This window comes from Myotis yumanensis, unplaced genomic scaffold, assembly GCF_028538775.1.
Source record: "Myotis yumanensis isolate MYYU_CA2020_CCGP unplaced genomic scaffold, mMyoYum1.0.hap1 SCAF_10, whole genome shotgun sequence".
Classification (NCBI taxonomy): domain Eukaryota; kingdom Metazoa; phylum Chordata; class Mammalia; order Chiroptera; family Vespertilionidae; genus Myotis; species Myotis yumanensis.
Genome location: NW_027223761.1, coordinates 26,793,148 through 26,815,389, shown reverse-complemented (window position 1 = coordinate 26,815,389; position 22,242 = coordinate 26,793,148). Strand labels below are relative to the sequence as shown.

At 36.4% G+C, this 22,242-nt stretch overlaps 1 protein-coding gene across 3 annotated transcripts in view; it reads left to right on the top strand.

Moving 5' to 3' along the window:
• GAS2 (growth arrest specific 2) overlaps positions 1-22,242 on the top strand; it is a 123,404-nt gene that overhangs the window by 31,595 nt on the left and 69,567 nt on the right. For all 3 annotated transcript variants that reach the window (XR_011472894.1, XM_070426637.1, XM_070426635.1), the window contains exon 4: positions 19,434-19,575. Coding sequence is in view for 2 of the 3 variants with exons in the window: in XM_070426637.1 (XP_070282738.1) it covers positions 19,434-19,575 (142 nt within the window). In the remaining variant the exon portion in view is untranslated. The remainder of the gene's footprint in view (positions 1-19,433; positions 19,576-22,242) is intronic.

The window sequence follows — 22,242 nt, the reverse complement described above, 5'->3', positions numbered from 1 at the left end:
GGGCATGTGCTGGGGGTGGGAGCAGCCAGGGAGAGAGCAATGAGGGGAAAAGGAGACTCATGTAATACGTTAAACAATAAAGAATTTAAATTAAAACAAAACAAACAAAAAATAAAAACAAAACAAAAAAGTTTGTGTCACCATAACATACATTATATTGATGACATTCAATCAATTAATCAGCACATATTTATTGAACACCTAAAATAGTATGAAATACAAGGTACCTTGCAGAGTAGTAGAAAAGGGAGAATAACAAACCAACACGTAAGCAAACAGTGAATTACAGCTGTGTTATGTATATGCATGGGAGAGTCCAATCTCATGAGTGGCTGACCTAACCTACTCTTTTAGGATTTTTACATTATATTAAAGCAGGATTGGGACCTAAACAGACAGAGAGGGAATTCACAGTGTTTCAAATACAGAGAATAGCACATGTGAAGGCCCTCAGATGTGGCGGTGCACGGTGACTTTGAGGAACTACCAAAGGAAAGTGAGTGTCTGGCTTTTGGTACATAATACCAGAGCATCAGGAGGCGAGACCACAGCTAAGTCTTGCTGGATGTTGGCATTTATTTTAATAACAACATATTGTTTTAAACAGGAATATGATAAAAATCTTTTAGAAAGCTGACATTAGCAGTGTGGTGAGTGGATAGGAGGGGAGAGATGAAAATGGAACTGAGGACTCCACTTAGCAAACTGTTGCCCAGGTCAAGAGAGAGATGATGACCATCTAGCAGTGGTGCTGGAAAGAAGTAGATGTTTTGAGACGTATTGACACTTGGCAGTGAAGGGAAGGGAAACTTTTTCCTTCTTCCCTTCAGGGTTCTTTGGCTGGTCTAATCATTAAAATGACAGAAGGCCCATAACAGGAGAAAAACTAATTTTATACATATGGGAGCCCCATAAGGAGATCAGAGCAGGAAGCTTTTAACACCTTTTAGACAAAGAAATCATAAATTTGTGAAGATTGGAGAAGACAGAGGGACTTGGGCTTTAGATAGTAAATTGGTGAGGAAGTAACAAGGTTTTTTATACAGCATTCTTGGCCCTAAATTCCCTATCTCTGGTGATAAGAATGCCTTCTCCTCTCCTGGTACAGAAAGGGTATTTTCCATGTGGGAGATTTATCTCCTGTTTTCAGGGAGACAAAGGAGGGTCAGATTGTCTTTCCCTTCTTGCACTGATTGTTTCTCAAGTGCTTTTAATTAAAAAATAATTTTTTTATTTTATTTTATTTTATTTATTTTTTTATTTTTTTATTTTTCGCTTAAAGTATTACAAAGGGTATTACATAAGTGTCCTTTCCCCCCCCCCCCCCGCCCTTGACAAACCCCTACCCTCCCTTACCCTCCAGTGTCTTATGTCCATTAGTTATGCTTATATGCATGCATACAAGTCCTTCGGTTGATCTCTTACTCCCCTCCCTCCTGCCCCCCAACTCTCTCTGGCCTTCCCACTGCAGTTTGACAATCAGTTTGAGGCAGCTCTGCCTCTGTATCTATTATTGTTCAAAAGTTTGTAATGGTCTTTATTATCCATGAATGAGTGAGATCATGTGGTATTTTTCCTTCATTGACTGGCTTGTTTCACTTAGCATAATGCTCTCCAGTTCCATCCATGCTGTTGCAAATGGTAGGAGTTCCTTCTTTTTAACAGCAGCATAGTATTCCATCGTGTAGATGTACCACAGTTTTCTAATCCATTCATCTACTGATGGGCACTTAGGCTGTTTCCAGATCTTAGCTATGGTGAATTGTGCTGCTATGAACATCTGGGTGCATATATCCTTTCTGATTGGTCTTTCTGGTTTCTTGGGATATATTCCTAGAAGTGGGATCACAGGGTCAAATGGGAGTTCCATTTCCAATTTTTTGAGGAACCTCCATACTGCCTTCCATAGTGGCTGCACCAGTCTGCATTCCCACCAGCAGTGCACAAGTGTTTCTTTTTCTCCACATCCTCTCCAGCACTTGTCGTTTGTTGATTTGTTGATGATGGCCATTCTGACAGGTGTGAGATGGTACCTCATTGTTGTTTTGATTTGCATCTCTCGGATGATTAGTGACTTTGAGCATGTTTTCATATGTCTCTTGGCTTTCTGAATGTCCTCTTTTGAAAGGTGTCTATTTAGATCCTTTGCCCATTTTTTTGATTGGATTGTTTATCTTCTTTTTGTTAAGTTGTATGAGTTCCCTATAAATTTTGGAGATTAAGCCCTTATCAGATATGACGTTGGCAAATATGTTTTCCCACGAGGTGGGTTTTCTTGTTGTTTTGTTGATGGTTTCTTTTGCTGTGCAGAAGCTTTTTATTTTGATGTAGTCCCATTTGTTCATTTTCTCTTTAGTTTCAACTGCCCTAGGAGCTGTATCAGTGAAGAAATTGTTTTGGCATATGTCTGAGATTTTGTTGCCTTTGTATTCTTCTAGAATTTTTATGGTTTCCTGTCGTACATTTAAGTCCTTTATCCATTTTGAGTTTATTCTTGTGTATGGTGTAAGTTGGTGCTCTAGTTTCATTTTCTTGCATATGTCTGTCCAATTTTCCCAACACCATTTATTGAAGAGACTATCTTGGCTCCATTGTATGTTCATGCCTCCTTTGTCAAAAATTAATTGAGCATATTGGTTCGGGCTAATTTCTGGACTCTCTATTCTATTCCACTGATCTATATGTCTGTTCTTGTGCCAGTACCAGGCAGTTTTGAGAACAGTGGCTTTGTAATACAGCTTGATATCCGGCATTGAGATCCCACCTACTTTGTTCTTTCTCAGGATCGTTGCAGCTATTCGGGGTCTTTTTTTATTCCAGATGAATTTTTGGAGAGTTCGTTCTAGATCTTTGAAGAAGGCCATTGGTATTTTAATGGGAAGTGCGTTGAATGTATAGATTGCTTTGGGTAGTATGGACATTTTAATGATGTTGATTCTACCAATCCAAGAACATGGTATGTTCTTCCATCTGTTTATGTCTTCCTCTTTCTCTTTTTTCAACGTCCTGTAGTTTTCTGAGTAGAGGTCTTTAACCTCTTTAGTTAAGTTTATTCCTAGGTATCTTAATTTTTTTGGTGCGATGGTAAATGGGATTGTTTTTCTAATCTCTCTTTCTGAAAGATCACTATTGGTGTATAGAAATGCCTCAGATTTCTTGGGGTTAATTTTGTATCCTGCTACATTGCCAAATTCATGTATTAAGTCTAGTAGCTTTTTGATGGAGTCTCTAGGGTTTTGTATGTATAATATCATGTCATCTGCAAATAAGGACAGTTTTACTTCCTCTTTTCCAATTTGGATGCCTTTTATTTCTTCTTCTTGCCTAATTGCAATGGCTAATACTTCCAGTACTATGTTGAACAGGAGTGGTGAGAGTGGGCATCCCTGTCTTGTTCCTGTTCTTAGGGGAAATGGTGTTAGTTTTTGTCCATTGAGTATGATGTTGGCTGTGGGCCTGTCATATATGGCTTTTATTATGTTGAGGTATGATCCTTCTATTCCCACCTTTCTGAGAGTTTTTATCAAAAATGGGTGTTGGATTTTCTCGAATGCTTTTTCTGCATCAATTGATATGACCATGTGGTTTTTTTCTTTCAATTTGTTTATGTGATGTATCACATTTATTGATTTACGGATGTTGTACCATCCTTGCATCTCTGGGATAAATCCTACTTGGTCATGGTGTATGATCCTTCTGATGTACTGCTGGATCCGATTTGCTAAGATTTTGTTGAGGATTTTGGCATCTATGTTCATGAGGGATATTGGCCTGTAATTCTCTTTCATTGTGATGTCTTTACCTGGTTTTGGTATTAGGGTGATGCTGGCTTCATAGAATGAGCTTGGAAGCGTTCCTTCCTCTTGAATTTTTTGTAGTAGTCTGAGGAGGGTAGGTTTTAGTTCTTCCTTGAATGTTTGGTAGAACTCCCCTGTGAAGCCGTCTGGCCCTGGGCTTTTGTTTGCTGGAAGCTTTCTGATGACTGCTTCAATTTCTTCCATAGTTATTGGCCTATTGAGGTTTTTAGATTCTTCCTGATTGAGTTTTGGAATGTTGTATTTTTCTAGGAATTTGTCCATTTCCTCCAGGTTGTCTAGTTTGTTGGAGTAGAGTTGCCCGTAGTATTGTTTAACAATCATTTGTATTTCTGTGGGGTCTGTTGTTATTTCGCCTCTATCATTTCTGATTTGGTTTATTTGGGACCTCTCTCTTTGCTTCTTGGTGAGCCTGGCTAGGGGTTTGTCAATCTTGTTTATCCTTTCAAAGAACCAGCTCTTGGTTTCATTGATTTTCTGTATTGTTTTTTTGGTCTCTATTTCATTGATTTCTGCTCTAATCTTTATTATCTCCTTCCTTCTGCTCACTCTGGGGTTTTCTTGTTGCTCTCTTTCTAATTCTTTGAGTTGTAGAGTTAGATGATTGACTACCATTTTTTCTTGTTTTTTGAGATAGGCCTGTAGAGCTATAAACTTTCCTCTCAGGACTGCTTTCATTGTGTCCCAGAGGTTTTGGATTGTTGTGTTTTCATTGTCATTAGTGTCCAGGATGTTTTTAATTTCTTCTTTGATGTCATCAGTAACCCAATCAATATTTAATAACATGCTATTCAGCTTCCAAGTGTTTGAGTATTTTGGGTTGTTTTTATTGTAGTTTATTTCTAACATTATGCCATCGTGGTCTGCGAAGAAGCTTTTTATGATTTCAATCTTCTTGAATTTGTGGAGACTTTGCTTGTGACCCAATATGTGGTCTATTTTTGAATATGTCCCATGAGCACCTGAGAGGAATGTATATTCCGCAGCTGTGGGGTGAAGTGTTCTGAAGATGTCAATTAAGTCCATCTGATCTAGTGAGTCATTTAGGATTGCTGTTTCTTTGCTGAGTTTTTGTCTAGCGGATTTATCCAGTGATGTCAGTGGTGTATTAAAGTCCCCTACTATGATTGTATTGTTGTCGATCTCTCCCCTGATATCTTCCAGAAGTTTTCTTATGTATGTGGGTGCTCCTGCATTGGGTGCATATATGTTTACCAGGGTTATATCTTCTTGTTGTATTGATCCCTTTAGTATTATGAAGTGGCCTTCCTTATCTCTGGTTATGGCCTTCACTTTGAGATGTATTTTGTCAGATATAAGTATTGCTACCCCAGCTTTCTTTTCCTTTCCATTTGCGTGAAAGATATTTTTCCATCCCTTCACTTTCAGTCTGTGTGAGTCCCTTCTAATGAGGTGGGTCTCTTGTAGACAGCAGATGTATGGGTCATGTTTTTTTATCCATTCAGCCACTCGATGTCTTTTGGTTGGAGCATTTAGTCCATTTACATTTAAAGTTATTATTGAAAGGTATTTGTTTGTAGCCATTTCTTTTTTTGTGTTAATTAAAAAATAATTAATATGCCAAAGTGGAATATTTTGGGGTGGCATATCCTACTCCCCTTCAGTTAGCTTAGCAGGATCTGGTGATTAATTGTACAGAAAGGGTAAGGGATATTGGTCTAGGGTTTCATATGTGAAGAAATGGGTGGATGGGGTGCTTTATTTTGCAAATGGAAAGGCAAGGGAAGAGTAGGATTAGGGAAAAATCATGCATTCCTAGGCACATGTACCCCTATGGGTACCCAAGGGTTATGAGCCCTGTGGGTTCCTTGTCCCACTATTCCTTTCATTTCTGCTCAAGGAAAAAATAAAAGTAAATGAGTAAGGAGCCATTCCAGAGATAACTTTGAATATGCCTTAGTTGGCATAGTCTATAAAAGACTTAAATCTTAGCCAATTGAAACACATCCTTGTGTATTGGCATCTGCTGATATAGACAGTAGGTTCTACAGGGGTTCTGAAACAAGTCAGTTTGTTAGAGTGCTTGGAGATGTTTATATGGAAGGAGTGGGATCTGAATCGCCTAGACCTGGTGCAAATAGGTGGGCAGAGAGAAAAAAAAAGTAATATAAACTCATACTAAATGAGCCAAATATTGACGTTGGAAAAGTACAAACATATTCTAGGGATATTGAATAGACAAATGTAGTCAATATGTGGAGAATGTTGGGCACATGGACTTGTGAAGTTAATGATCCATATTATTGTAAAGCTTATGTATTGTAGTCTTGAGCTGGAGACTGGAGCATTAAATTACGAAAGATTAATATGATGATGATGATGTATAGATTGAATTGGAGAGATTTGAGGAACATTTTGTAAAGTTTTTGCATTTGTTCAGACATAATATATTAAAAGATTTAGAGTAAAGGCATCAAAACTATACTGAAAGAGGCAGGATAATAATTGAAGAAATATTTATTAGAAAATAACAGTAAGTTGGATTGGCAACTTATTGGCCACTGCAGAAAGGGGTGAGAGAAGAATCAAGACTATACTATGATTTTTGAAGCTTGAAAAACTATAATGATGAGAAGACAAAACTAAAAGAAGGAAATTCAGTTTGGAAGAAACAATATAATGACATGATAGATATCTGAGATGGCAAGATATGTAAGTAGAAATGAGGGATATTTTTGAGTTTGTGCCTATGTGTGTCAGTGATCATTAAAATCCTCAAGAGTTTCATTGAATCTCCAGGCTCAATTTTATATCATTAAAAAAAACAAAACTTCCCTTCAGTTTTCTAACATAAACATTTTTAAACTTTATTATATGCCAGGCACAATTTCAAGTACTTCCCATATAAATTCAACCTCCCTCGCAGTAACCCGATGATATAGGTACTATTATTATGCCATTTCACAGATGAAGTTAAGTTACTTGCCTGAAATTACACAGCTAATACATGAATATCCAGGATTTAACCCAAGCAATTTAGTTCCAAAATTTGTGCTTGTAACTACTCTACTCTGTTGCCCCTCATTGGAGGTAATATATGACTTAGCTACAGTCAGATTTATATTTATTCAAAAAATATTCCATAAATACTATTTGATAGATATTATACCAGGTTCTGGATATAAAATGGTGAACAAAACCAGACACTGTTTCATTCCTGGGGAACTAAACAGTCTGGAGGGAGAGAGCTGCTAATCAATTAATCACGTGTGAGAACATAGACAGCAGTTGGAGCACTTGAATAATGTGCATTTTAACCAACTACAAGGAAGTGTGTCGGGGGGAGGGAGTTTGCGGGTAAGTGATCCTTCATCTGGGATTAGAAGTTAATCGAGCAAAGAGGTATGGGAAGGGCAGAGAGAACAGTTATGTGTGCGGACCATGTCAAGGGAGGAAGGGGGAGAATATGTAGTGGGTAACAGAGCTAGTGTGGGAGAGAGTGAGGGCCATGGTGGTAGGTCGGCAGGTTAGCACCATGGAAGCCACCATATAAGAAGCTTTGTCTTTGTCCTAAAAGCACTGGGAAACTAAATTTGGCTTTTGAAAAGCCTGCTCTGATTAGAGTGTGGAGAACAGACACAAATGCATAGCATGGTGAAAAAAATTAGAAGATGGGTAAAAACAAATTGTAATTAAATCACCATACAAATGTAAAACATCTGTTTTAACTTCATTTGCCTACATAAATGTGGGCTTATTGCAGCAATTACAGATGTGATGATGTAACTATTTTCCAGTCTCATCAGGGAATTCTTTGTAAATAGAACTTAAGTAGACATGTATTAGAAAGAAATAACATTAAGTGAAGAGAGGCTATCATCTAGATTCTAGAAATAGTATTAAGCACGTCCTAAAACATCTTAGTTAATCCTTAAAACATGTTACAAACAATGGACCTGAAGTTCATCCCTTACTTTCAAATTTACTGGGAGTCTAGGGACCTATTATTAGTCAATCAATAGTCAATTGATGGACACTTCTAATGTCAGAGTGCCCAAAAGCTGCAGTGTAGTGAAGTTAGCAAAAAAGGGAGGGGCAGCTTTTGCTTAAAAAAAAAATGTTTAGAAATCTGTTAGTCACTGAAATAAATTGGGTTTCCTGGAATCCACTTATAAAATAACCTTTAGACTTATGAAAATGCTTTTCTTTGTTGGATACTTTGCAGATGGGTACCAAAAAAATAGATTAAACTAAAATATTAGATTCATATGTTAAGTGACTCTGTGAATTAAAAATTTGCTGCCACTATTTATAAATTATTACATCTTTAAATATATAAATATTTCTTCGAGAGACAAAATTCAAGATATATTTCAAAAGAATTTTCTTGTCTATTTCCTTAAGGTAGTTCCTTGATTGTAGACGGAACACAGAAAAATGACACATTCTCAAAAATATATTTAAAACCATCCCCAATTTGTTTTAACTCCTCTAATTCATTAATTATTAGCAGCTACTATTAATTTTGTTGAGAATCAGAGGGACTGTCACTCCTAGTATCCAATATTCCTTTCTCTCAGAAATATTTCATATTTAGAGAATAAATTTTTCTTCCTCCATTCAAACCTCACTCTTTCAGTCTTCCTACACTACCTGTGATTTACAGGTGTTCCAAGATGGAAGTGATAAAAAAAGAAAGAAATCACTGTTTTTTGCTTCTGTAGAATTATCTATTTTTTTTCTTTATTCCCTTAATCCATCTTTGACAACAAATGACATAGTTATTTTTCCAAAGCACATACAAAATTGGGTTATTTCAGAGTTTAAAATTGAGATTGCAGGCCATCAACCACATACATCTGTCTATAGGATCCAGTGATTCAAATTCGGGGAATATTCACATTAAAATATATGGATTTCCAAATTCTTCTGGAAATTCAGAGGATCAAACAACATTGGCACTGCATCTCTTTATGGTAACAGTGAGGTAGATCTAAATGAATAAGGCTGTCCCTCCTGGACATGCCGTGAGCTCTTCAGTTTTCCAGTCTCCACCATTCCATTTAGTCCCCTGGACCTCGCCATTTCATTCTGTTATTTAATCTGCCTGGCCTCGTTTGGCATAAAATGCCCTTTGTGATCCCGGCCCAGCTGACTTTTTTTGGACTCATCTTTTCCTCCGCATGCGCTCTGTATTCATCCATAGCACACATGCTTGTTCAAGCCTCTGCCAGATGTTTCCCTTAATGCAATACACTGTGCCCGGTGAGCATTTGAGATCCTTCTATTTTGTAAATTGCTTCTCCTTTGTAAGGCTTTCCTATAATGATTCCTAATCAACCTCTCCCCAAAGTTAAATACACACTCGTAAATTTCTCAAAGAACTAAATTTAAGCTTCTATTTAAATACTTAAACTTCTATTGAAGTTCTTACCATATGAGATCATGATTTTAAAAAAAATATATTTTATTGATTTTTTACAGAGAGGAAGGGAGAGGGGGATAGAGAGTTAGAAACATCCATCAGCTGCCTCTTGCACACCCCCTACTGGGGATGTGCCCGCAACCAAGGTACATGCCCTTGACTGGAATCGAACCTGGGACCCTTCAGTCTGCAGGCCAACGCTCTATCCACTGAGCTAAACTGGCTAGGGTGAGATCATGATTTTTTAAGTCTGTTTTCAAAGACACTGAGGGTCTTCAGAAATACTATATCATGGCCTTGTCTTTTTTCTATTTCAGTCCCTGATGCTGAGTGTTACAACTGGCATAGAGCTGTGCTTTAATAATGATTGGTTGAGTGGAATCAGATTAAGTTTTTACTAAACATTTTTAGAAGGCCCCAACGTTTAACTGTATTTTAAAGTGTAGGGCTAGACTTTTGGAATTTTTAAGAAGCCAGTCTCTGTCTAGTCATATGTAAACAATTAGTTGGGAGAACAGAAGCTTTTCAGAGTAGCAGAGCAGTTAGATAATGATTCCCATGTGGATATATATGTAAAATTAGGCACAACGCATATACAAGTGGAAAGAATGCATTTGTTGTTGAAGTTCCTGCATTTTCTCCTTAGTGAAGCCTTTGGTGCTTCTTAAGCAACTGTCAGTGACATAATTACTTTTTTGAAGACTTTAATTTTTAGAGCAAAATTGATCAGAAAGCACACGAATGCTACATTTGTTACAATCAATGAACTTATACTGACACATCACTGTCCCCCAAATTCCAAAGTTCACTCCTGTCGCATATTCTCTGGGTTTTGACAAGTGCATAGTGACATATACCCACCATTATAGTATCATTCAGAATAGTTTCACTGCCCTAAAAATCCCATGTGATGAATGAATGAATCACATGATGAATCACCTATTTATCCCCTCATCCTCCCAAACCCCTAAATCATTTTTCTGTTTCTATAGTTTTCCCTTTTCCAGAATGCCATGAAGTTGGAATCATACAATATTTAGCCTTTCACTTGGGCTTCTTTCACTTAGTAATACATTTAAGGTTCCACTATATCTTTTATGACTTAATAGCTCATTTCTTTTTACTGCTGAATAATAGTCCATAGTCTGGAAGTACCACAGTTTATCCATTGATCTACTGAGGGGCATCTTGTTTGCTTCCAAGTTTTGGCAATTATGAGTAAAGCAGGTTTTTATGTGTACATAAGTTTCTAACTCATTTACATCTTAACTTTTATTGTCCACTTCATCTTTTAAGCCTGAAATTTGAGTACTTTTGAGTACTAGGTCTGACTATCACTTTCAACATCATTTTATATTATGCCAGAGATAATTTCAGATAATTCAAAATACTTAAAATATTATTCATTTTTATTATTTAAGTGACTTTCCTTCATTTTACAGGATAAACCAGAATTCTGCCATGAGAAATCTCTTTTTTCCCCTATATTCATGTGAATGTTTTTATGATGTTATAGCACAGAGATTGCACCAAATTTTGCTGTAAGACCTGTTCTTTCTCAAATGAAATCTATTGTGAGGGAGGAAATATAATTTTTCTTCTCCTCTTATAAGTCTTCTGGTTGGTCCAATAATTCAATTGACCTAGGCAGATTAATAGGAGAAAAGAACCAAATTTATTATATATTTACATACAGGGGTTTTATAAAAATATGGTGCCCTAGGATAAATTGGGCAGTTGAGGCTTATATGCCACTTTGAGCTAAGGAGAAAGTGGGATGTGTGGTTTGGGACTTCAAAGGGCAGAAAAGCAATTCACAGGGTGAAGGAAAAGCAAATGTTTGGCAAATAAATGTTTGCTGAGCCATTTTTAACAATGGGACACAGAGGGCTTTGATCCAATGGACCTTGCTAAGTTCCTCCCTGTCTATCACACCTCATTCATATTAAACTATCCTCATCTATGATGATTGCTCCCTTCCTGGAGCAGGTCCTCTATCTCATCTTTTTTTAGGAAGTAAGGTGGAAGGCAAAAGATTTCTTCTGAGTCTTTTGTTTCTTAACAATAACCAGCTTAAAATATTCAATATCCCAAAAGGCATATTTTGGGTTGGCACATTCTGTTTCCCCTCAATATGTTGGAGGCAAAAGGAGTGGAAAGGCCCATTTTGAATTTAGTCCTAGTGAGATGAGTGGCTACTGTACCAAATCATAGCTCAATTTGTCTGAGGCATGAGGTCCTATTGCATAGCCCCCAGGAGAAATTGATGGTACCAGGAAGGATTTTCCTTATTTTTAATTTTTACAATTTTTGATCTTGAAGAATATATTTCCATCTTTTCTAAAGTCACTTAGTAGTTATAGTTAGATGTCTTCATGCTGTGAATGTTCATTGAAATGATTTTATTGAATTTTCTTTCAATAAAACACATAGCAAAACTAAAAATAGCAAGGGGATGGAAACATTGATTCCATCATGGAAAATGTGACTTTATTGACTGCGTATTTGCACAGCACATTCTGTATGCCCTTTGGAAAAGGAAATATATTAGTTTTTGGCATTTTCCACATCTTTTATATATCTGTTCTGTTTTATGTCTGAAGTAACTGCAAATCAAGGGGAGTAGTTTCCCTCAAACTTTGTGAAGAATGGATTCTTTTAAACTAGTATTAAATTTTCAACTCACTGCATATAGAGGAGTAAATTGCCATTCTCTTAATTTTTTTCTAGTTTGAATGGTTCAAAGAGAATATATAATTTTTTATTTTAATGTTACCTGGACAAAAAAATGGGAAATAAATGCTGAAATATATTAAGTTAAAGGCATTGGTGAGCTGTCATAAGGCAAATAGAAGTGTATGGGCATAAGAGATGACACGATTTAATTTTAGTTGTGCATGAGTTCATTATTTTCATGGAAAAAAATAGAGATACTATTGGAAAATGGAGATACTATACCTACCTAACTCATGGTAGGTGATTCATGGCACCATTTTTTTTTGAGATTTAAATTTGATAATCTATATGAATGAAAGTTTTGTGTGCCTAGAACACGGTAGGTCCCCATAATGTTAATTTCCTCTTCCTCCACCCACCATATGATTCAGAAAACAGTAAGTACTGCTTGTGTGTTAGACACAATATTTGGCACTATGACAGAATAATGATAAATAAGATCCTGGTTCTCTAGGAATAGATTATTATAACTTTTATAAATTGAATTAGTCATGACTACCCTTTTGAAGCTTTAATACCCATGACACCATAACTAAGACACATGCATGTTGAACTCTGCAGCATATAAGTAAACTCCTTGTAAATGACCAACATAGTTGTGTTGGGAGGACTATATGAAGGGAGACTGTTGGATTTGAGGGGAGTTGAAAGAGCTGGGTATGACATTAGTTAGAGGGAAACTAGTCAACTTGTAAATTATTGGACTCTCTTAACCTTCAAACAATGCCTTTACTCTCCTTATTAAGGATGAATGTGCTATCTAATATGAGAGCCACAAACCACATGTGCCTATAAATTTAAATTGAATAAAGTGAAATAAAATTGAAAAATTAGTTTCCAGTCACACTCACCACAGTTCAGGTACTCAATCATCATGTCAATATAATGGATAGTATACTAATAGATATAGAACATTTCCATTATTACAGAAAGTTCTATTGGAAAACTATTCTAAAGGTGAGATTCAAGTTTAGTGTGAAGATAGAAATAAATTGTTTGCAATCTTTCTCTGAGTTCTTGTACCCATTCAAAAAAAATAAAATGTTTGCAATATGAAAAAAGGAAATTATAGGCAATTTAGTATATTTTACTTGCATTGATGATGATAATAAAGAACTTTTATTGAATACTTCTACACTTATATTATTTAATTCACACTCATATATGCATAGCCAATGAAATGCATTATTTTCTGTGTTCATTGAATACAAGAGGAAACTGAGACACAGAAACATCAAATAATTTTCCCCAAAGTATCATTGTAAGAAGGTGATATAGCTAAGTTTGAACTCAGGTAATTGGATTCCAAAGCCCTAGCAAGTACCTAAATGGTAATGGATTGAATTAAAAACCTTCAGAAATAAATTTGAATTTTTTCTTTTTATTTCAACCTAACTTGGTTATTGCCTGTGGGAATAGTGAGGACATTTTTGATATTCAAACAATTTTCTTGTATGTTAATCATCAAATTTGTAAGTATTTTAGTGGTCATGAGTAGATATCTCAGGTTACTTCCATTGAGAGAAAAGGATAAACTTAAAACTCTTGGTATTAGAAAAGTTAATATGCATCTTATCAACTACTTGCACATGATCCCAATGCTTTACTAGTAGTCATTCCTCACTTTGCTAACACAAATATTGAATTCCACACCATGAAGGCTGGAGCACAGTAGCATGACCCTTGCTTGGGGAGTAAGTGAGCCTAAATTTCCACCCAGTTTCAGTTCAGCTTGGCAGTTGTTCTCTACTCATCATTCTGTATTTAGTAACTTTCAAAAATAGATGTTACTTAAAATTTTCAGTTATGCATTTCTTAATTTATGGGAAACATTTTATGTGTAATTATACTGTGAATTTAGTGAATTTTGAAGGCCCTAGAAATTTATCCCTTGAGAATTTAAAATCTCTAATACAGTCTTTTGCTCTTGTTATCAAATTGATTATGATCTAGTTTGAGGAGTACGGTCTAATTGTTCATTCATGTATCCATCAATCAGGTTTTGAGGACATCTATATATATAAAAGCCTAAGTGACCATTCAACCATTAGACTGTTCGACCCATAGCTATGATGCACACTGACCACTAGGGGGCAGACGCGCATTGCACAGGCATAGAAATATGGAACAGGTGGATGAATCTCAGAGGGAAGGGGAAAGGGAGGAAGGTGGGAAGAGATTAACCAAAGATCTTATATGCATACTAGAGGCCTGGTGCATGGATCCGTGCACTAGTGGGGTCCCTCAGCCTGGCCTGCTGGGATCGGGCTGAAACTGGCTCTCCAACATCCCTCAAAGGGTCCCGGATTGTGAGAGGGCACAGGCCAGGCAGAGGGACCCCACTGGTTCACAAATGCATGCACTAGGTCTCTAGTAATATATAACAGCATTGCCTGGAAAAGCTAATATGAGTAAATAATTAAGGACATTATATAATTTAAAGGAGTTCTTTGGAGAGTTGAGTGGTAAAGGGAAGATATATCAAATGAGCTATGTGTAGAGCTTCTATAGATCTGAAGAATTTCTCTCCCTATCTGTGATCAGTTTTCAGCTATTCAAGTATATCTACACTAATAAAAGAGAAACATGCAAATTAACCATCACTCCGCCACTCTGCTACACCCACAAGCCACGCCCACCAGCCAATCAGGAGCAAATAATACAAATTAACCCAACTAAGATGGCGGCGGCCACAGAGCTGGAGAGAGCAGGAGGCTTGGGTTGCCCCCGGAGATGGAGGAAGCCAAGCTTCCTGCCTGCCCTGGCCGGCCCTGGGCTCCGCTCAAGGCTACAAAGTTTCAATTACAGAAGATAAATAAATCTCAGATACCTGCTTCTAGCCCACCCTTGGCCTCCGCTCAAGGAGGCCCTGAAAAATAAAAAATAAAAAAAATAAAAAAGGGAGAGGCTGGGAGCTTGGGTCGCCGGGGGGCGTGGCCAGCCTGAAAACGGCTATCAGCCCCTCACCCAGGCTGGCCAGGAACCCCAGTGGGACCCCCACCCTGATCCGGGACACCCTTTAGGACAAACCAGCCGGCCCCCACCTGTGCACCAGGCCTCTATCCTATATAATAAAAGGGTAATATGCAAATTGACCCTAACAGCAGAACAACTGGGAATGACTGGTCACTATGACACACACTGACCACCAAGGGGCAGACGCTCAATGCAGGAGCTGCCCCCTGGTGGTCAGTGCGCTCCCACAGGGGGAGCTCTGCTCAGCCACAAGCCAGGCTGACGGCTGCCAGCACAGCGGTGGTGGCGGGAGCCTCTCCCACCTCAGCAGTTCTAAGGATGTCCGACTGCAGTTTAGGCCTGCTCCCCGCTGGCAAGTGGACATCCCCCGAGGGCTCCTGGGCTGCCAGAGGGATGTCTGACTGCCAGCTTACGCCCGATCCCCCAGGGAGTGGGCCTAAGCCAGCAGGTGGACATCCACTGAGGGGTCCCAGACTGCAAGAGGGCACAGGCCGAGCTGAGGGACCCCCCTGAGTGCACAAATTTTTGTGCACCGGTCCTCTAGTACTTCCTTAACTACTCAGGGCCATTCTCTATTCTAAACCTACTCTTTAAGATTTCCTTGGAAAGGGGAAAGTTGATTTTATTCAATATTTCTGTTTTTCTTTTATTTACTGATATTAAAGAAGAGATTCAGGCAGAGCTGGCCTTTTCCCAGAATTTTCATGAGAACCTAGAAAAATTAACAAATTAAAAAATCATAGAGATGGAAGATATATAATTGCTAAGTTTTTCAGAACTTTATAACAATTTTTGTGTAAAATGTGTCAAAATATTTTTATGTCACAAAAGTATTGAGTGCTGGTATTATTGAATCATTTGATTTTTAATTCAAATGAAATTAGACTTCTTCCCTTAGACTCTTAATCATAAATGGCACGTCAACCCTGGGAAGACCCTTGACCCTTTGCTTTTTGGTTGACGTGCAGTCAGGAAGAATTTTGGATCTTACAAGCTATGTACTACTGTTCTCAGCCAATGAGTAAAGATCCTTTCTCCTAGTGTGTGTGATGGTACTGTACTGTATATAAGGGTTCACTAGTCATTTGGACTAATGAAGATGACTTTAAACAATTTATAGCAATAAAAAATTTCATCTGGGTGAAGATTGGAAGCTTCCTTTCACACTGTTTACAGTTCCTAGTCTTCAGCTGACATGGAAGCACTGACTTTAACAGCTCCATAACAGAAACAAATACTCCATAAATCACATAAAGGCCAGGTTGTTAAATCAGTATTACGGATGAATTTATTTACACTGAAAATTCCCAAGTTATGAAGTATCAGTAGCTAGCTTTAATTTTGTCTGTCCTAAAATAACTTTCATGTCTTTCAATATGAATGAATTTTAAATAAATGCTTAGGTTCTGGTATATGATATGTAGATGACTTTGCAAGGACGACAGGCTTATAGGTAGGAAAAAATGCTATTTTTATTTATATGCTCAGTGCTTGTCCTTGTAAGTTCTTAAAGAGTAGGCTGAACAATTTCGGGGCTTGTTGTTGGTGGGTATTCTCTCAAAATGTGTTCCTTGGTGGATTAAGTATCAAATCAATCTCTAGCTTCCTTCATGTACTATGGATATTGTATGCCTTTATGCCATATAAATCATGCTCCTCATGTTCTTTAGCATGCCTTTAGCTATGTCAAATATTTTAAAGTTCCTGGGTTATAGTTCCTGTATTCAAATTCATTTATCCCTTTGCAATGGTTTCACAAGTTATTTTTTCCCCACCCAAGGGAAAGAGATGGTAGATCTTAAAGTGGCTCAGTGTTTGGATTTATTTATGTTCTTAAAAGATGATCTTTGCCTTACCAGTATTCACCTTATGAAAGGTTTATAGTCACCTCTTAGAAATTTTGTTTCAGCAAATACAATTTTAATATGTTTCCTTTGATTTCAGAGAGGAAAAGAGAGGGAGAGAGAGATAGAAACACCAATGATGGGAGAGAATCATTGATCGGCTGCCCCTGCACGCCCCCCAGTGGGGAATGAGCCCACAACATAGGCATGTGCCCTTGACTGGAATCAAATCTAGGACCCTTCAGTCTGCTGGCCGCTGTTCTATCCGCTGAGCCAAACTAGCTAGGGCAAATGCAATTTTTAAAAATGTTTTGGCTGACATAAGTTACTTATTTTGACTACTTAATCTTCAAATATTGAAAAAATCACTCAAAATCATATAATGTATTTTGAAAATATGTAAATAAGAAGTAAATGATCCTGTATGCATCAATCACTTTCCTCAAATATAATTTCTATTGTTTGGATGCATGTCCTCCTTGAGTTTTTCCTAAGTTAACATTTTATAAGGAAATAGAGTATTCGCACTTATAATACAACATATTTATATGCAATTTAACTTTTTATATGTCCATTTGCATCATATATATACATATATATGCACATACATATGCCAGTGTGTGTATAATAATAATAATGATGAAATTATATATATATATATATATATATATATATATATATATATGTTTTTGCAAATTGTTGTTTTTGCTTAAGAGTATATAATGAACATCTTATGGTTCAATACATGTATGTTTATCTTGGTCTTTTTAATGATACATAGAGTTCCATTGCATTTTTATATTATATTTTATTCCACAGCCCTCTCTTGACATACTCTTATTTCAAGTTATTTTTTTGTTCGGTCACTATTGCAACATACATACATATATCTTTTTTTAAAAAAATATATTTTATTGATTTTTACAGAGAGGAAGGGAGAGGGATAGAGAGTTAGAAACATCAATGAGAGAGAAACATCGATCCACTGCCTACTGCACACCCCACACTGGGGATGTGCCCGCAACCAAGGTACATGCCCTTGACTGGACTCGAACCTGGGACCTTTCAGTCCGCAGGCCGACGCTCTATCCACTGAGCCAAACCAGTCAGGGCCATACATATATCTTTAAGTAGTAATGCTATTATATCTGTAGGCTATATTCATAAAAGTGAATTGTTAGATTTAAGAATATATGTATTTTAATTTTAATAAGTACTGACTAATTGGTGTTTGTGAATATCTTATAAAGAATATACTATGCTGTTCTATATCTGTTTGTTTTTACTATTCATATAGGAAAGTATTTCTCTGAAAATTATTACTTAACCAAAGTGGTTAAAGGGGTATTGCTATATAGTAATCCCATTTTTCATTTATATACATATCTATAGTACCTAATCTATAGATATGTATATATTCATGCAAAAATTTTAATTATGTCTACCCTAAGTCAAATTCAGTCATCAACAAAGAGATGTAGTGACACAGCCTTTAACTGATATCGTAACTGAGTGTTCTAGTTGTCTAGCCATAAAAATCCTTGCTCATGAAGAAGTCTAGTAGTAGTTTGATGTTAGCAGGACTTCACCAGTCCACTCATGGGCCATTGTTATATTTTTTAAATCCATCCTTGTATATGGACTCAACAATCAACCACATTTTGGTTATATTTGCTGGTTGACAGTGCATCTCTATGAATAGACATCCTGTCTATGAATCTAATCACAAAGTGCTTCTCCCTTGATCTTTTTTCTCTTGGAGCTAAAGCTCTATATAGCCCAGATCATACAAATTCATAGTTCTGTCTTTTCCTTAGAGTCTCACTGTATGACTTCATGCTATGCCATGGAAACTGGTTATATTCTATTTAAGAAAAAACCCCACACAACTCTTTATAACACTTGGTATGGTACCAAGAGAGATTTCCTGTTTAAAATTATGAGAAACTGTTAATAGAAAAGTTTGTAGAGGTTCACACCTCCCTTATTTTAAGCATTTTTTTTTTATCCCAGAAGAAAAATGGTGTGGAATGTAAATAATATGTTTCAAGATCAGGTAGCAGAAATCCAACCAGAATGATATAACAATACCCTATAGTTTAAAAGGAAACAGTCTAGAAGAAAGATGTTAGAGTGTTATTGTTAAAAGATTTTTCATATTAATTTTTATGATGAGGGTGATGAAGACTTGTGTGTTAAATAATTTCACTGCTCTCTTTTTAACTGTATAGTTCTTGTGTAATTTTTCTAGTGTGTGTACATATGCACCTAAGAATGCAGGTGTGTGTTATATATATTCATATACTATATTTGTATTTCATTCTTCTTTCACAAATGAGAAATACATTTATAAATACTTTGTGAGACATACTGATGGAAGAGAAGGCCAAAAACAATATAAGAGAAAGGAAAGAGGTCATTTGAGCCAGGGTAGGGACTTATGTATATTTACCATTAGATACTAAAAAGCATGTGTACAGGCACAGATTTTTATAGTCTCTTAATGCCAGCTAAGTTCCATATACATTTCACTTCCTTTCTCTAGTTCTTTACTAACCTATTTATTGACATGAGGTCATCCCAAAGCATTTTGTTGAAAACATAAATGTGTATTTAATGTGTCACTGTGATGACTTTTCCAGAATTCCTTCAGAGTGAGATTTCTTTGTTTTTCAGAATCTGCCCATGAAGAAGATTCCATGCAAAGCCAGCGCACCCTCAGGCTCCTTTTTCGCCAGAGACAATACAGCAAATTTCTTATCCTGGTGCCGAGATTTAGGGGTAGATGAAACATGTCTATTTGAATCGGAAGGTTTGGGTATGTATTTTCTTCAGAATCTTAACTGATTAAAAGCATTGTATTTGTCAGTATAACTACCAAAACTAACTTTTTTTGTGTGATGTCATTTCACAGATGAACTTTAAAAAAATTCGTAGTTTGGTGTAAATGGGTTTTTGAAGGTAGTAAAATGCACGTCCTCTTACTATTTATTCTCTTGGGCATAAAGGATAGGAACATAAATAGCACAATTACTGTCAAAACAAGATCAAGTAAATACAATGCAAAATTGGGGGATATTTGAAAAAGGCAGGGTCCAATTTTCCCACCAGGCTCTAACCTGCACTAAAAGAGAAGTAGCTATATATGTTCCAGCCATGGGAGCACGATTGTCTTTTTGCTTCTCTAAAGGTACGAAAACATCATTTCCCGTAAGTTCTCTTTGTGAAACTGGAGTTTGTTCATTTATTTATTTAATTTGGTGAGTTAAAAATCAGCCAAGCAAGTAGGAGATTGGATTAAAGATGATGAAATAAAAGACATATATCTTAGTGCCCAGACCTACCCAGATTATTGTGGGGTTTTCTGGTCTTGTTTTGTTTTATGATTGAATTTTGCCAAATCCACTTCCAGGCCATAGAATGAGCTTTTGCATTTCCTCTGGACAAAACATACAGTTTTTGGTGTTTCAGCATTACTCATAAAATAGAACTGAGTGAAGAAAGGAGACATGTAGAGGGGAAAACGCTTTCGTTCTTTTGCCTGAAGCTTTAAAAAATCAATTCACAAAAATCACATAATACCAAACATTAACATCAAAGTAAGCTGAGCATCCTTCAGAGAGAACAAGTATACAAATTGCCTTCCAAACAGGCAGACTATCCTAGCCCCCAGGGCTCACAAAGCAATATTCTCCTGTTGAACCTAGGAAATTGATGGCAACAGCTACAATCTTCATTTTTTGTCCTCAAGGAAATTTGTATTTGTACTAAGAGGAATTGATGTGATATAGAAAAGATTATCGTCAAATTTCTGAGGATTATCTCAGCAGAGAAGAAAAACACATTAATTTAGACTAGGAGGACATTATACTTGAAAGAAAAAGCAATCAGAGTAATTGCACAATAGCATACTCTGTGTGCCCCTTGAATGTTCATTATATGAATGGGCTTTGACTGTTCTTACCATTTCCTCACATTAAAGTAAAACAAATTTGGTGGGAGATGTGTACCTCTTCTTCAGTCCAATATTAATTTTACAGATAGATTTTAACTTTTAGGTTGACAGGGAAACTCTGTGAGTGGAGGATTCCAAGAAAGGCGTGTGGAAGAATTATTTGTGAAAAAATATTCTTGAAAGATCTAGTGTGGGGCAAAAGTAAGTCTACAATTGTTTGACTGGAAAATAATGCAGTAATGAATAAACAGCAATACAAGAATAAACTCGGTTTCATGTACTCACAACTGTAAACCTACTTTTGCCCAACCCTTTATACAGCTATATAATCAAGTGTGGACAAATAACATCATGATTTAAAATTCTGGAGTGCCCCTACATTACCAACAACTGACACAGAGGGAAACTGCTTTATTATTAATTTATTCATTGTGCAGATTTTCATTAAAGAAGCCTTTTTCAGTGGCAACGATAGGCCAAGTGGATTACTAACTATGAATGTAAATGTGATCTTGTCTCAATTTTTTCATTGTCCATGAATTAGTTAAACTAATAAAACTTTTAGTTGGAATTGAAGAAGAGTCAATCTAGTAATAAATTTTCTCTGGAGTATATATATCATCAGTGCCCAAGTTCCTAATGAGAATTGAATGCATATTATTTACCTTGATGGCTTTTTAAAACCCCATTCAGATAATGACTAATACATTTTATCTTGAAACAGTCAAGCCTAAAGAAACATATGTAATAATGGTTGTAGTATGTAAATAAGTATTCTGCAGTATATACAATCAAGTCAAGAAGAATTTTGAGATGGTCTAGTTCTTCACCCTGTTGGAAAAACAACAACAACAAAAAACCTTATAAAAAGAAAGTCCATGAGAATTTAAATATAATAACTGTCAAGTATTTTGCTAAAATATCTTTGATTTTTATTACCTTCTATATTATAACTTAGTTTATACCTTGCAATTAAAATGCATTACTATATCCATGGAAATTTAATAAGACCAAGTTTTCAAGCTATAAAATTTAAAAATAATTTTTAATTGTTTAAGTAGCAAATTAAAGCAAATAGGCATTCCAGTTTGAAAAGATAAATTTGAGCTTTCTGCTGCTCAGAATAGGACATGAGGTGATATATAATAGGCCTGGGGAGCTAAAAGAAGGGAGCCAATAATACAGCATTGACTTTCGGATTACTCAGAGAAAGGAAACAGCTGTGCCCATAGATGTTAAAGATAATCAAGAGGAAGGGCAATGAGAAATTCCATTTCCCCAAGTGGAACCCTTTCTCCTTGGATTTTTATTATCACTGTAGGTGAGGAAGTGATCGGGCCTCTGCTGATGGCCTTGGACTCTGTACTTGCAGAATTGACTTTCCTGCAACAATAACACTGTGTACTCTGCTTGATGTCTTTTCACACTTCACTTTTGAAAGGGAATTTAGGGCAAGGATTTTTTTCCTTTTTTCTACCTCAAGATTTCATTTCAGTAGCACACAAGATGAAGAGCATCCTTTGTGTCACA